Consider the following 15,108-nt stretch of genomic DNA (forward strand, 5'->3'; position numbering starts at 1 on the left):
TTGTACTCTTCCAATAAATCCTATTTTCATTACTTTAGTTCAAATTGGATTTCTGTTACAACCTAAAAAATATGGAGTGCCACAGAAATTAGACTCAAGCGTGGTGTCACAGGGAAATACTCCAAAATACAGCTGTGCTGAAGTGAGAGAAGTGGGTCTGGGGAGCAAAGACCCTTGAGTCCTGGCCACTCACAATGAGGAGTCCTCATTCTGGTCGCTCTTCTAAACTGGGCATGTAACACCTCCAATTGTCTCAATGAATTGGAAGAAGGCAACGTTATCCCCATTTTACTAATGAAACCTAAGCTTACATAAGTTTATGTAATAAGTTTATGCAATAGAGTGGAGTTTTGTTTAATTCAAAAAAGGTAATATGTGTTTTTATCATGGATGAAAGATTTAGACTAATATTGAAGGCTATAGTCTAGAAAGGAATAACAGAAAGGCTTGGAGACCAGGTGCAGGAGACAATCCTTCTGGAGCCAACCCCAAGACCACTTACCAAAGGGCTGGAACTCTGTCAGCTGCAAAGCCTCCATTTGATGGTAACCAAAGCTGGTAGTGTTAGTTGTCTGGAACATCATGAAACACTTTCCTGTGTGAGAACTCACATCTGGTTCTAGTGTCCCATCATTTTTGGGTTTGGCTCTCCTTTTTTCAACAACGGTATCTGCTGATAGAGATGGGAGAAACCAGCAGCCTTTCATTTTCAACAAAATACATCTTAACCTATTTTTGAAAGGTTCTGGCAAACACATTTTGCACAAATTTGTTTTTCTCCTCAATCACTGGATTTGCAAAGAAATGTTAAACCATGTGTATTTGATTAAGTTACCATTAACTCTTTGAAAAAGCTCTTTAGAAGAAATGTTTAATGGACAGAAATCCTTGGAAATCTTTGTTTTTGGACCAAATCTTACCATTTTGTTGAAATGAAATGAAACTTGAAATCAATGCATTCAATTTGAGTCTACAATTGGCACTCTATATTTGACTAAATGTAAAAAAGACTGAAAACACAATAAGCAACATAAATTATACATATTGAATGTGTTATGTTTTAGAATATTCTCATTAGTTTCAAAACAGCATCCTACCATTACTAAATGGCATTTACTTTAAGTGAGTAACTATGACTATATGTCTCACAAAAAGTAAATTAAATTTAGCAATAGGTTTACACAATTGTAATCTCATAACATGTTATAGTCTCTCAAGTGTAAAATATGAATAGAAAAACCAGAACTGGTGATTTTAAGGAGTCAATAAGATTTTCAAAGAGGTTTAACTTCATCTTGAGTATCAGGAGTAGAGCAGCAATTGTGATGCTCTGAGAACATATTGGGTACCGTCTACTGGCTCCACGCAGCCCCTCAGTATCACTTATATCTGGATATCTCTTCTGAGGCCTCATCTCTCATTTCTGTCACCCAACTGCGCACCTCACACTTAATCTCCTCGCCATAACCTCAAAACTAATTTGTCTAATTAATGCAAAGTTTCCCCTGTTCTCAAACTGGTTTTTCTCTTTCTTCTTCTCTTTATTTTCCTGCTGATAACCGAATTGTAAACTTCTCTACCACTTATTTTTTTTAACAGCTTTTTTGAGATATTAACTGCAAAGCACAAATTCACCCAATTTAAGTGTACCATTCGGCATACATTTCCTTTTTGTCTTTACACAAAGGTCATCTTCTCAGTGATTTCTCTCTAACCAGTTACTTAACTTTTCAATACCTTTTCATCAATAACTCCCAGATATTATCTTTGCTTTACATTTGCCACTTACCATTTGCTTTTTTATTTTTAACACATCTTAACAAGGTCAGGGTTTTTCATCTGTCTCATTTGTTACCACATCCCCAGTAAGTACAACAGTGGCTGGCACAGAGTAAGCACTCAATAAATATTTAGTAATGAATGAAAACTCGTGAGAAATTATGATAAATAGAGACGGAATAAGAACTATTGGATTTAGTGGTAGGGAAATAAGTAGCGATCCTGTCAAGAATAGTTTCAATTAAATAGCTGGTGTAAAACAAGATCATAGTGGCTAAAAAAGTGGAAGAAACCCTTGTGCACTGTTGGTGGGAATATAAAATGGTACAATCTCTGTGGAAAACAGTATGGTGGTTTCTCAAAAAATTTAAAAATATAACATATGATCCAGCAATTTCACTTCTGAGTATACATCCAAAGGAATTGAAAGTGGGGTCTTGAAGAGATATGTGTACACCCATTTCCATAGCAGCATTATTCACAATAGCTAAAATGTGGAAGCAAGTCAAGCTTCCATTGACAGATGAATGGATAAACAGAATGTGGCATATTCATACAGTGGAATATTATTCAGCCTTAAAAAGGAAGGAAATTCTGACACATGCTACAACATGGATAAACCTTAAGAACATTATGCTGAGTGAAATAAGCCAGTCACAAAAGGATAAATACCGTATGATTCAGTTATATAAGGTCTCTAGACCTTATATAGTCAAATTCACCGAGACAGAAAGTAGAACGGAGGCTGCCAGGGGCTGGGGGAGGGGGGTGGAGAGTTACTGTTTAATGGGTATAGAACTTCAGTTTTACAAGGTGAAAAGTATTCTGGAGATGGATGGTGGTGATGGCTGCACAACAATGTGAATGTACTTAATGCCACTGAACTGTACTCTTAAAAATAGTTAAGATGGTCAATCTTATATGTGTGTATTTTACTACAATGAAAAACAACAAAAACAAGCAAAAAAGTGGAAAGTGAGGAAAAAATTAACGCATCGAAACCCATTTAAAAGCTTAATATGTGGCATGCAGAAGAGTGATAATTAAAAAAGGATGTGGGATCAGGGGAGGTGTTTTAACATACAGATATGGATTTACATGTTAGGAAACATAAAGAAGTTGAGAGAGAGAAGCGAGAGAGAATAACTGAATAAATCAAATAGTCTGAGGAGGCAAGAGGAGATGAGATCCAGAGAACACACAGGGAAATTAGCCTACAGGAAGGAGGAAAGACAGAAAACACGATATATAAAGATGCAGATAAATGTGTAGCCTTGAAGGTAAATTTTAAGAGAAATTTGTCTCTTACTTCTGTGTTCTTTGTGCTGTCTGAGAAATGGAAATCCCTGGAGGTTTGAGGATGCTAGGGCATACTTGAAAGAACTGTTACATAAAACGGCGGCGGAGGAGAAAGAGACGACTCACAAAGTGTAATGACACGGTAGGCAGAAGGGAGGGTCCAGATGAGGTTGCTGACTGTACTGATAGCGGTGTCAGTCTAGACTTGGTACGTAGATTTAAAGTTGCTGCAGTCTTCACGTTTCATTCTGTTATTTATGTTTTCTCAATTTTATGGGTGTGGGGTCATTGCTGTGCTATTCTTATCTCTACTAACTGTTCTTAGAGCCATGCAAAGATGAGGAATGTGAAAGCATTGGGTTTGAGAAAACCCGGCTCCGGGGGTACTGAGGTGGCTGCGTCAGCTCCCGTGAATGATTCCACAGGCTGCAGTTGAAACTTAAGCAAATTAGGCTCCAAATAAAGACTGTTCTTTCAGCTTTTGACTCAGAGATGAGCAGAATAAGTGGGGAAGGGGCCATATAGTGGGATTTTCTCTGGGTAACAAAATAAGGGAAGATACACTTCGATGAAATTTTTACTTATCTGTGGAGATAAGTAATTCCATAATGGAAAGAGATACCTACTAAATTTTATAAAGTGGCCGTGAATTTGGGGTATTTAAGTAACTGATCTTTTTTTTTAAATTATGATTTGTATGTTTATACCACTGTCTTGATAGTTTTGTGGGCAACGCACCCAGATATGATTTATAATGTTAGGTGGGATAGGGTGGAGTTCTTGGCTGTGGACCTGTGGGAGCAGGAGCTATAATGCATGCCCATCACCATCTTCTTTTCTTGACCCCGCAATGTGAGAAGAACAACAAAAGAGACTGCACAAGACCATGCCCTATTGTCTTACCTTTCCTGGGAATCCAGAATTTTTACGTTTTTCTTGTATACATAAAACAGAAGATCTCCCCCCACCACTTTCCTTCAAAAATTGTAAAAATACACTCTGGACAGGACGGCCCTCTGAGACTCTGACTTGCTCTTTCTTTCTCTTCTTCCACATGATGACACAGTGGAAGTGGACAGAATGGAGAAGGCCAAGGCTGCGGCCCTAAGATTTGGTGCAAAGTGGTGACCCCAGGAAATCGGGCCAAGGTGAACTAAGACAGCTCTAGGCTTCTCTCTGTGTCTGTCCTGGCTTTTGGCAGCCCTGGATTCTTTTTAATCAGTCTTTCTTCTAGTTATATTGACGATGGCTGACGCTAAGGCTTAGACGTTAAAGGGAAATATATAGGAGTGATATTTGTGCTTTCTTTGAATTGAGAATATTCAGACCTTCCTGGAGTAGGAAAAAAAAAAGTAGTGCCCTCTACATGGTCCAGCACATTCACTAAACATTGGGTTCTGAGGCCACTGGGATCTCTTGCCCAACCCCATTAAAAATAAAGGGATATTTTGATTCATTTTCCCTCTTGGTTTGTTTTAACTCCCTCTAAGTCTTCTTAGAGGAGAAGAAGTGGCTCAGTTAAATCAGGATTCAGAAATTCAAAAGCCTACTCACAAATTCCATTGTAAGATAATCTTACTGTTACCCCAATCAACATTACTAGCATTTTCGTCGGGTTCAAGAGCCGTCAAAGACATTATAAAGGTATTTATAACAACCTAAGGCTGGAAATGTGGGTAAAGGTAGAGGAATAAAAGCATTAGAAAATAAATATCATAAACAGTTAGGTAGGATTTTATTGATATTCCACCGAAAGCCACCCTCAAAGAGGAAGGGGGAACAGGAAGACCCTGGATGACCACCCTTCTGACTTGTAAGCACATTTGGTCAACAGGAGAAAGCACCATAATGGAGCCACATGGATGGCAGAATACGGCTTCTGGGAGGACTCACGATGCCTTCTGGGAAGATGTTACTACAGCAGCTATGTGTGCAAAAACGAAATGTGATTAGGGTGAGAAGAACCCACATAAAAGAGATAAAGTTAGTGAAATTTTGGTCAAAAAGGAGATTGGTTCCCAGGTCACTTAGGACCTCAGATGTAATGCAAATGAGATCTTTTTACACTAATAATTGTAATAGCTAATATGTGTTGAGCACGTGTTATGTGCCAGACACTGCAAGCGTGATGTGTATATTAAACAAATGTACAATATGTAATGTTACAACAAGAGGAGAAACACAAAGAAACCCAAACCTGGGCACATCATGGTCAATTCCATCAAGTTAAAGATAAAAAGAAAATCCTAAAGGCTTCTTGGAGAGATGGCTGTTTCTAGGCATGGAGTAGGAAATATACAAGATGAGGCTGGTGCATCTTGTAATGACAGAAGTAAGGAAGCAATTATTAAAATGCACAAAGATGCAGTCTGTCAAAGGGACACAGGAGCCATCCTAAAGAGCTCCCAATGGCCAAAACTGGACCAACTGGAGGAACAAAATAGAGTTATTTGGTCATAACCCAAAGTATAAATAGATATCTTTGAGCCCGTACTTATATAAACAAATGATAGAATGAATTAAAAATGGGGGAGAATGGATGTCTCCCATGTTCAGAACTTCAAATAATTCACGCAGATATTCTGTCCTGTAAGTGGTGGAGCATAACTCTTCACTCCTTAGGTGTGGGCTGCACACAGTAAATTCCTCCCACAGAGCACAGCATGGAAAGGGGATGAGAGTCCCTTTACAGTGGAGACACTTGACAACCCCACCTCAGCCAGGTGATTGGGGTCAACATCAACAGTGATAAGCCATGTTGAGATGTACCTTAGATACAGTGTGATGGAAAAGGCACCCTGCCTCTGTGTCTCTCCTCTCAAGAACACATAACCCCAGTCCCATCATTAGGAAAACAACAGACAAATCCAAACTGAGACACATTCTACAAGATTCCTGACCAATCTGTCAGGAATCCTCCAAACTGTCAAGGTCACCAAAACAGGGAAAGTCTGAGAAACTACCGTAGCCCAAAGGAGGCTGAGGAGACATGGCTACATGTAATGTTGTGTCCTGGATGGGATCCGTGAACTGAATTAGGATGTTAGGTAAAAAACAGGAAAATCTGAATAACATACAGACTTCAGTTAATAACGATATATCAATATTGGTTCATTAGTTGTGACAAATGGAATATCCTATAGTAAAATGTTAGTAATAGGGTAACCTGGGGTGTGGGGGCTATGGGAACTCCCTGTATTATCCTTGTAATTTTACTGCAAATCTAAAACTGTTCTAAAATAAAACGTTTATTTAAAAAAGGAATTCTTCAAGCAGATTAAAAAACACATTTTATAGAGAGGAATAATGATAAGAATGAGTCCGTTCCATCAGAAACAATGTAGGCCTCAAGAAATGGTTACCTCTTTAAAGTGATAAAGATGAAAAGCATCAATCTAGACTTCTATGTCCAATTAAAATATCTCTCAGAAGCGAAAGCAGAATAAAGATATTTTCAGATGATCAAAAGCTGAAAGAATGTATTGCCAGCAGGTTCACACCATAATTGCTAAAGAAAGTCTTTCAGGCTAAAGGAAAATGGAAATTTGTATTTATAAGAGTGTTAGAAATTGTAAAAATGTGAGTAGGTATAAAATATTTTTTTTAACTAATAATCTTTAAAAGTTAATTGATTCTTTAGAGTAATATAATAATGCACTGTAGAACCTACAATATACGTTGAATCGAAATACGTAACCTACAAAGCACAAAGGATAGGAGAAGTTAAATGGAATTATACTGTTGTAAGGATTTTACATTATATACAAAGTGGTGTCATATTAATTCAAGGTAGATTGTATTAAATTAAGGATGTGTATTTATAAACCCTATAGTAACAATAAAATATAACATGAAGAGTTACAGCAAAAAAACCCAATAGAGAAGATAAAATGCAATGTAAAGAAATACTTAGTTAACCAAAGCACAGCAGGAAAGGAGGAAGCAAGAATAAAAGAACAGAAAGTATGAACGGAAGGTAAATACCAAGATGACGGACAGAGACGGGGAGATGGAGTGTGATGGAGCACAGCAGGCAGAGAAGGCGGTGTTGCTTCCTAGGGCAACAGTGATGTGTAAGAAATATGGACATAAAGAAAACATTCAAAGTTTTCTTTGTTAGCAGATTATCGACATGTCAGAGCCATCACTGATGTCCACTCTCCCTTTCTGGAGATCTCAAGTGGGTACAGCATCTTCAGTTATAAATCAGCCAGGTGTGTGAAAGGACAGCCCTTATTTCAATGGAAGATTTTCTAGTTAAGAAACTGGAAGCTATTTTTAGTAATTGCTTGTTTTCAGTTGGCTCCAGTTTACTAAGTTGATACAAGATGGAGTCTTTTAGATCACATATTGAAATATTATTTGTGAGTAAGCGAAGTATACGACTTCAGGTGCCTAACCGAATATAAAAATTCTCAGGCAAGCCACTCAACATGAAAACAATGACCATTCCAAGAGGCTATTCCTGTATGCTGTAAGAAATCTGTGACTAAGCTGTGTGTGAAAAGATTCAAACTCTATTGCAGAGTCACAGGAATGTGCTATTTCTATCAACATATTTTAAGCTGGAGTAACATTTAACTTAATTCTTTGAACAGCTTTGGTGACTTCCTGGGTATTTTACCAGTTCACTGGACTATCTTCCGCATTCACATGCTCAGGCTAAAAGTAATGGTGTATTTTTCTTCAAACAAGCAGAGTTAAAAACAAAATTTGTCGAAGATTTACAGATGATACACCGCCTTTTGGAGGTGATTGCTTTTCTGTGGCTTGAAGGTGCGTTGGGTCCAAGGAGTTCCTCCTGAACCCAGAGGAACCTGGTTCCTCTGTGGAACCCAGAGATTTGTAGTGAGCTATTCAGCTTCACTTCCACTACCTTTAACTGTAATTAGTACCACTCAGAAATTTGGGGACAAGGTTTGATCCCAGAAAGGGCAAGCGTAAGGAATCCCATGGCAGATGGTCTTGCTGTGTGTCCCCGATGACCATGTGATATCATGGATAAACCAAGAATTCTGGAATCAGAGGGATCTGAGTTTCAACCTATGTGGCCTCTGGGTAAAGTGGGATAACGGCCTTCTCAGAGGAACTCGAGGATTAAATCATGGCAGCAGAGCTCTCGCACAGCCCCTGCTACTGGCGGGTAGCAATGAATAGTGGTCCCACCTCACTCCCTCTCTTTCTTTCTTCGCTGACCTTGGCCACACCTAGATTAACTGAAAATATTCAGTTATTAGTCTTTTAAATTTAAGACAATATGTTCTTATATGTCTGCAATGGTCATTGTGACTCTAATCTTCATTCATTGTTGACTGTTGATGTTAAACATCTTTTCACATGCTTATTGGCAATTTGTCCCATTTGAAAGTATTAATTCAAATATTTTGCTCACTTTTTAATTGTCTTGTTCATCTCTTTACTGAGTTGTGAGTGTTCTCTTTGTATCCTGGAGACAAGCCCTTCCTTTGTCATATATTTTCTCCCAAGATGTGGCTTGCCTTTTCTTCTTTTTCATTTTTTAAGAGCAGGATTTTTTATTTTGATAAAGTCAAATTTACAAAATTTTTCTTCTGCTGTACGTACCTTTTGTTTCCTGTGTAAGAAGTAACCACAAAGTCTCAAATATTTTCTCCTATAATTCCTTTTGGAAGTTTTATAGTTTTAGCTTTTATGCTTAGGTCTACGATCCATTTTTAATTCATTTTTGTCTATAGTATGAAGTAGTTGTCAGGGTGTTTTCCCTTATATTTCTATTGGTTGTCCCAGCACCATTGGTTGAATGACTGTCATGTCTCTCATTGATTTGCATTGCCAAACTGGTCAAAGATCAAATGACCATTTGGGTGTGGTTCTGGACTCTCTCTTTGTTCCTTTGATCAATGTGTCTATTCTCTCTCTCATACCCGCTCTCTTGATTATGGCATCTTTATAGTCTGTTGCAGGATCTGAAATCTTTGTAGTTTGATACATGATTCGAAACCAGATCGTATAAGATATACAGATTTTTTTCTTTTAGGTTTGCTTGACTCTTTAGATTCTTTTCATTCCCATCTAAATTTTAAAATCAACTTACAGTTTTCTAGATGAAATTTACACTTTTGGAATTTGACTAGGATTGCTTTGAGTCTATAGACCAAATTGGGTAAAGTGAACACTATAACAATATTGAGTCTTTTGATCCTTAAAACAACATATATCTCCCCATTTTTTCAGGTCTTCCTTAATTTCTCTCGGAAGTCCTATTTACTTTTCATTGTACAGATCTTTTTCATATTTTGAGTTCATCCCTAAGTATGTCATATTTTTTTACACTGTTGTAGATAGTACTTCAATTTCAAAGTCCCATTTTTCTTTTTTTTTACAAAGATTCATGCTGAGCTAACATCTGCTGCTAATTTTCCTCCTTTTTATTCCCCTTCTAAAAACCCCAGTACATAGTTGTATATTCTAGTTGTATGTCTCAAATTCCCTTTTTTTTTTGATGAGGAAGATTGGCCCTGAGCTAATATCTGTTGCCAATCTTCCTCTTTTTGCTTGAGGAAGATTGTCGCTGAGCTAACATCTGTGCCAGTCTTCCTCTATTTTGTATGTGGGATGCTACTGCAGCACGGCTTGATGAGCAGCGAGTAGGTCCACGTCTGGGATCCAAACCCACGAACTCTGTGCCACCGAAGCAGAGTACACAAACTTAACCACTATGCCACTAGGCTGGCCTCTCAAATTCCAATTTTTGATAGTAGTATATAGAAATACAAAAATACAATTGATCTTTGCATTTCTATATTGTGTGCTGTGACCTTGTTCAACACATTTATAAGAGCTAGTGGCTATTTTGTGGATTCTTTAGGATTTCCTATGTGCATGATCATATCATTTACACATAAAGATAGTTTTACTTCTTATTTTCCAATTTATATGTCCTTTATTTCTTAATTACCTTATTAGGTGGGGTAGGATATGTCCTTTTTGGTGGAAAGTTTTCAATATGTTTTTTTTCTTTTTGCTGAGCAAGATTCACCTTGAGCTAATATACACTGCCAATCCTCCACTTTTATTGCTTGAGGAAGATTAGCCCTGAGATAACATCTGTGCCAGTCTTCCTATATTTTGTATGTGGGGCACCACCACAGCATGGCTGATGAGTGGAGGAAGTCCTTGCCTGGGATCTGAACCTGTGAACCCAGGCCGCCATTGTGGAGCACATGGAACTGTAACCAGTCGGCCACGGGGTCGGGCCCTCAATATTTTTTTTTAAATGTATATAGGACTTTGCAGATTTTCTATTTCTTCTTAAGTCAGTTTTGGTAATTTGTGGCTTTCAAGGAATGTGTCCATTTCATCTCATTTTTCAAATTTATTGGTGTAAAGTTGTACATAAAATAACTTTATTATTCTTTTAATGTCTGTAGGATCTTAGAAATGTTCCATCTTTCAATCCTCATATTAGTAAGTAATATCTTCTCTCATTGTTTTCTTATTCAGCCTGATTAGAGTTTCATAGATTTTATTGATCTTTTCAGAGATCCAGTTTTGGGTTACATTGATTTTCTCTATTCTTTGTCTATTGAATTGATTTTCCACTCTTCTTTTTATTTTTCCTTCATTCTACTTACTGTGAGTTTACTTTGATCTACTTTTTTTCATTTCTTGAGGAAAACATTGATTTTATCATAATCATTTCAAATTCTACATTTCCCTCTAAGCATTTCTTTAGCAATACCTCAAAATCTTTGGAAATTTTGTGTTTTATTTTTATTTATTTGAAAGTATATTCCAGCTGCTCTCATAATTTCTTTGACTCATGGATTATTTAAAAGCATGTTGGATTATTTCCAAATATTTAGATATTTTTCAGATATCTTTCTGTGATTGATTTCTTATCAGTACTGTTATGGTGAGAGAATGTACTCTGTACAATTTTAAGCATTTTTAACATTCTGAGATTTGTTTTATGGTCTGGAATATGGCCATAATACCTGGTGAGTGTTTTATATATAACAGAAACGAATACATATTCTGTAGTTTTGGACTAGAATGTTCCATAAATGTCAATTATGTGATTAAGAGTATTATTTCAGTGTTGCATAATCTTCCAAAGACATGTGTCTAAGATTTAATTTAGTCTGATAATGTTTGTATGTAAATCTCCTGGGGGAGAGGTCCTAGGGCAACACTGAGCCAGGCCGGCCTGGTGGCTTAGCGGTTAAGTGCGCGTGCCCCGCTACGGGCGGCCCGGGTTCGGATCCAGGGCGCGCACCGATGCACCGCTTCTCCGGCCATGCTGAGGCCGCGTCCCACATACAGCAACTAGAAGGATGTGCAACTATGACATACAACTATCTTCTGGGGCTTTGAGGAAGAAAAAAAAAGGAGGAGGATTGGCAATAGATGTTAGCTCAGAGCTGGTCTTCCCCAGCAAAAAACGAGGAGGATTAGCACGGATGTTAGCTCAGGGCCGATCTCCCTCACAAAAAAAAAAAAAAAAAATTGAAGCCAAAGATAGGTAACTTGTTGGAAAACTTGGGACACCGACGCATGGGATGGGGACAGCTGGATGGATGCCCGCAAAGATTCTGGCTCCTGAGACCCCTCTGAACACTGAGAGCCTGCAGAGGTTGCCCACCTTTCTTACTAAAAGCTAACACTCCTCCCACGCAGAAAGCCACTGCAGCGAGTGCTTCTGAATAAAGCAACAGACAGCCCTCTCAGAAACTTACCCCACCTCCTCTCATGGCAGTCACGCCAATAACTAGGGTTAAGTCACAGCATAATCTACATGGGAATGTGCTAGGCCTGATCTATACCCCAAAGAAGCTGCCAGAATGAGTCAGCATATATTGGCAGGAAAAAGGGAAGTTTTTAGGACTGGATTTTGAGGGTGCCTAGTCAAGAGACCTAGCATATAAGATTGGATAATGGTGAGCTTATTGACTTGGAGGCACTCTTGAGATATGGGATTTAACACCATGGCAGGCCCCAGGCGCAAACTCCCCGTTAGGATGGTTCCTAGAAGTCTGGAGAAAGTAATAGCCTGTGCTGAGAGATCTTGAAATGCTTAAATTGCCATGGCAGTCAGTGGAGGGCGGGATTAAAAACCTCAAGGGGAGTGGGCAGGCTGGAGTGCATATATTATGTGAGGCCAGAAGCCCTTAGGGAAGATTATGGGAGGGGCCAGAGGATACATCATTCACCAAGGCCTTCAGTAAGAGAGACATCCTGGTAAAAGAGACACCACCCTCACCACGAAGTTCAGTGACAGTTCACCTCTGAGGGCCAGGGCTCACAGTAGGAGATGCTATCACAGAGCTTGGCTTATTAATAGCAATGGGAATGATGGGGCCCAGAAGCATAGTAGATCCAGGAGGCAGAACTTAATGCCAGAAGTCAGAGTAGTCACAATTATCAGAATGACTGGCAAAATCAGAGTGATAGCCAAGGGAGCTTGACCTAGAAAGAGTTGTGGAGATGTTTTATAGAACCCAGTGCTCCTAGGGGAAAAATAAATGGGCAGGGAATAAAGGTACTACCTAATATATGTAATCAAAGAAAGCAAGAGTGGATGAGGTTGGTCACTACAATAAAAAGTGTCACGATCTCTTGTCCAGTTTCCAGATCTGAGTTAATTTTCAGACCCAGAACCTACTGACTATAAAGGTGGCCAAGTCATGGAGGAAAGGATCCCACAACTCTATGGCAAGTATATACTGTAATAATTCTTCTAGTCCTTCCTCAAAGGGACCTACACCATTTTCTCAGGTGACTGCACACTGAGAAAGGGGGAATATCTAGACATTTCAGGAAAAATTAGACACAGGATCTGAGTTGACATTGATACTTAGAGACCCAGATTATCATCTTGGTCTCCTCATTAAGAGTAGGAACATACAGAAGCCAGGCAATAAATGGCCAAATCCTGGCTCAGAGTAGGTACACTGGGTCCATGGAAACACCTAGTGGTCATTTCCTCAGTCCCTGAAGGTTACAACTGTGAGTAACATACTTGGCAGTTGGAGTAATCCCCACTTTGGGTTTTAGCTCCTGAAGTAAGAGCTGTTACAGTGGGGAAGGCCAAGTAGAAGTCTTGGAAATTGATACTCAGCCTGCTTCAGACAAAATAAACCAAAAACAATGTATCATATTTTGGGTGTGCATGGCAGAGATTAGCCCCACTCTTAAGGATCACAAGAATGCCTGGGTGGAGGTCTGTGATGGTTAATTTTCTGTGTCAACTTGACTGGGCCACAGGGTGCCTGGACATTTGGTTAAACACTTTGGGTGTGTCTATGAGAGAGTTTCTGGATGAGATTAATATTCGAATTGGTAGACTGAGCAGACTGTCCTCCCCAAGGTGGGTGGGCCTCATCCACTCTGTTGAAGGCCTGAATAGAACAAAAAGGCTGAGTAAGGGAGAATTTGCTTTCTCCTCTTGTCTTCAAGCGGGGACATCAGTCTTCTGCCTTTGGACTCAGACGTGGACCGGAACTTATACCATCAGCTCTCCTGGTTCTCAAGTCTTTAGACTGGGACTGAAACTATACCATAGGCTCTCCTGGGTCTCCAGCTTACTGACCATAGATCTTTGGACTTCTCAGTCTCTATAACTGCAGGAGCCAGTTCCTTGTAATAAATTTCTTTTTATATATACCCTATTGGTTCTGTTTCTCTGGAGAACCCTAATACATGGTCCCTATCATATCTCCATTTAATTCACCTCTCTGCCCCCTGCAAAAACTGGATGAATTCTGGAGAATGACCCTAGACTACTGCAAGCCCAACCAAGTAATAGCCCTGATTGCAGGTGTCAGACTCAACCTGTCTCTTTAGTAGAGCATATTACTATGGCTTCAGTCTCACAATTTGGGGTAAAGCAAACTGAGCACAGAACCTTCTGGATGTTTATGCTATTTTCTTTCTTTCTTTTCTTTCTTTTTTTTTTTTGCTGGGAAAGATTCATCCTGAGCTAACATCTGTCGCCAATCCTCTTTTTTTTTTCCCCTCTCCCAAAGCCCCAGTACATAGTTGTATATTGTAGTGGTAAGTCCTTCTAGTTTTTCTGTGTAAGCCACCACCACAGCGCGGCTACTGACAGACAAGTGGTCTGATTCCACCCCCGGGAACTGAACCCAGGCTGTCGAAGGGGAGCGCACTGAACTTTAACCACTAGACCATCAGGGCTGGCTCTCCTTCTTTCTTTCTTTGTTTTTTTCTTTCTTTTTTTTTTTACAGTTGTCTCATCCACACCTCATTTATCTGAATATTTTTAGCTAGTTATCTTTCAGTTTTTCAAAAGCATTCCACAAAATTTTCACAGAAAAAACTGTTTACCTTCTTAGTTCATCAATTTACATAATTTTTTTAATTACATAATTGCAATAACAAGTACAAGGAGAATTAACAGGCTTAAGAACAAACACATAATCTCTTAAAATATACAATTCAACTCACAGGAGCAAAAATGTATGTTGCACTAGAGTAGCTTGCCACCTGTAAGCAGTTAGAGATTCCGCATACCAACGACAGCAGTGTGTTTTAGAGATGGAATGGGGAGGGTCGGTCATTCATTCTAAGGAGTTATAGTAGATTTAAGATTAAATGGAGCTCAGTTGTAAGTGTTTACACTCAGAAAGGACAAGATTCTCCTCTCCTTCTCCCCAGCCCTGTGTGTTTGTATGTGTCTACTGGGGCGGGGGGGCGGCGATGGTAGAGAAATGTACTTTTGCTCTTTTGTTCTTGTCAACGTTAGACAGATCTGATCTTATCATTTCCCTGCTCCCAAACCACCATCAGTCCCCACTGCCTTCAAGACAAATAAAAACTCCTTAAAAGTGGTGTATAAGGCCCTTCACCACCTCAGACTCCCTATCTTTTCAGTCATATATCTACCTCGTGCCATTTCCCCCACCAACCCTCCTGTCATGCCGAACCAGAGGAGATCATGCTCTTTCACTTACCCATGACCTTGCCACTCAGACTAGAATGAATTTTTCCTTCTTTTTAGGGTGACTACATAATTTGCTGTCCAAACTGGTA

At 39.1% G+C, this 15,108-nt stretch overlaps 1 protein-coding gene across 1 annotated transcript in view; it reads right to left on the reverse strand.

Annotated features, from left to right (window-relative positions):
• LOC131401632 (phosphorylase b kinase regulatory subunit beta-like) overlaps positions 1-9,048 on the reverse strand; it is a 46,558-nt gene extending 37,510 nt beyond the window's left edge. The window contains exon 1 of the mRNA XM_058536891.1: positions 8,982-9,048. Coding sequence (XP_058392874.1) covers positions 8,982-9,048 — 67 coding nt within the window. The remainder of the gene's footprint in view (positions 1-8,981) is intronic.
• Between the last annotated feature and the right edge of the window lie 6,060 nt (positions 9,049-15,108).

This window comes from Diceros bicornis, assembly GCF_020826845.1.
Source record: "Diceros bicornis minor isolate mBicDic1 chromosome 12 unlocalized genomic scaffold, mDicBic1.mat.cur SUPER_12_unloc_2, whole genome shotgun sequence".
Lineage (NCBI taxonomy): Eukaryota > Metazoa > Chordata > Mammalia > Perissodactyla > Rhinocerotidae > Diceros > Diceros bicornis.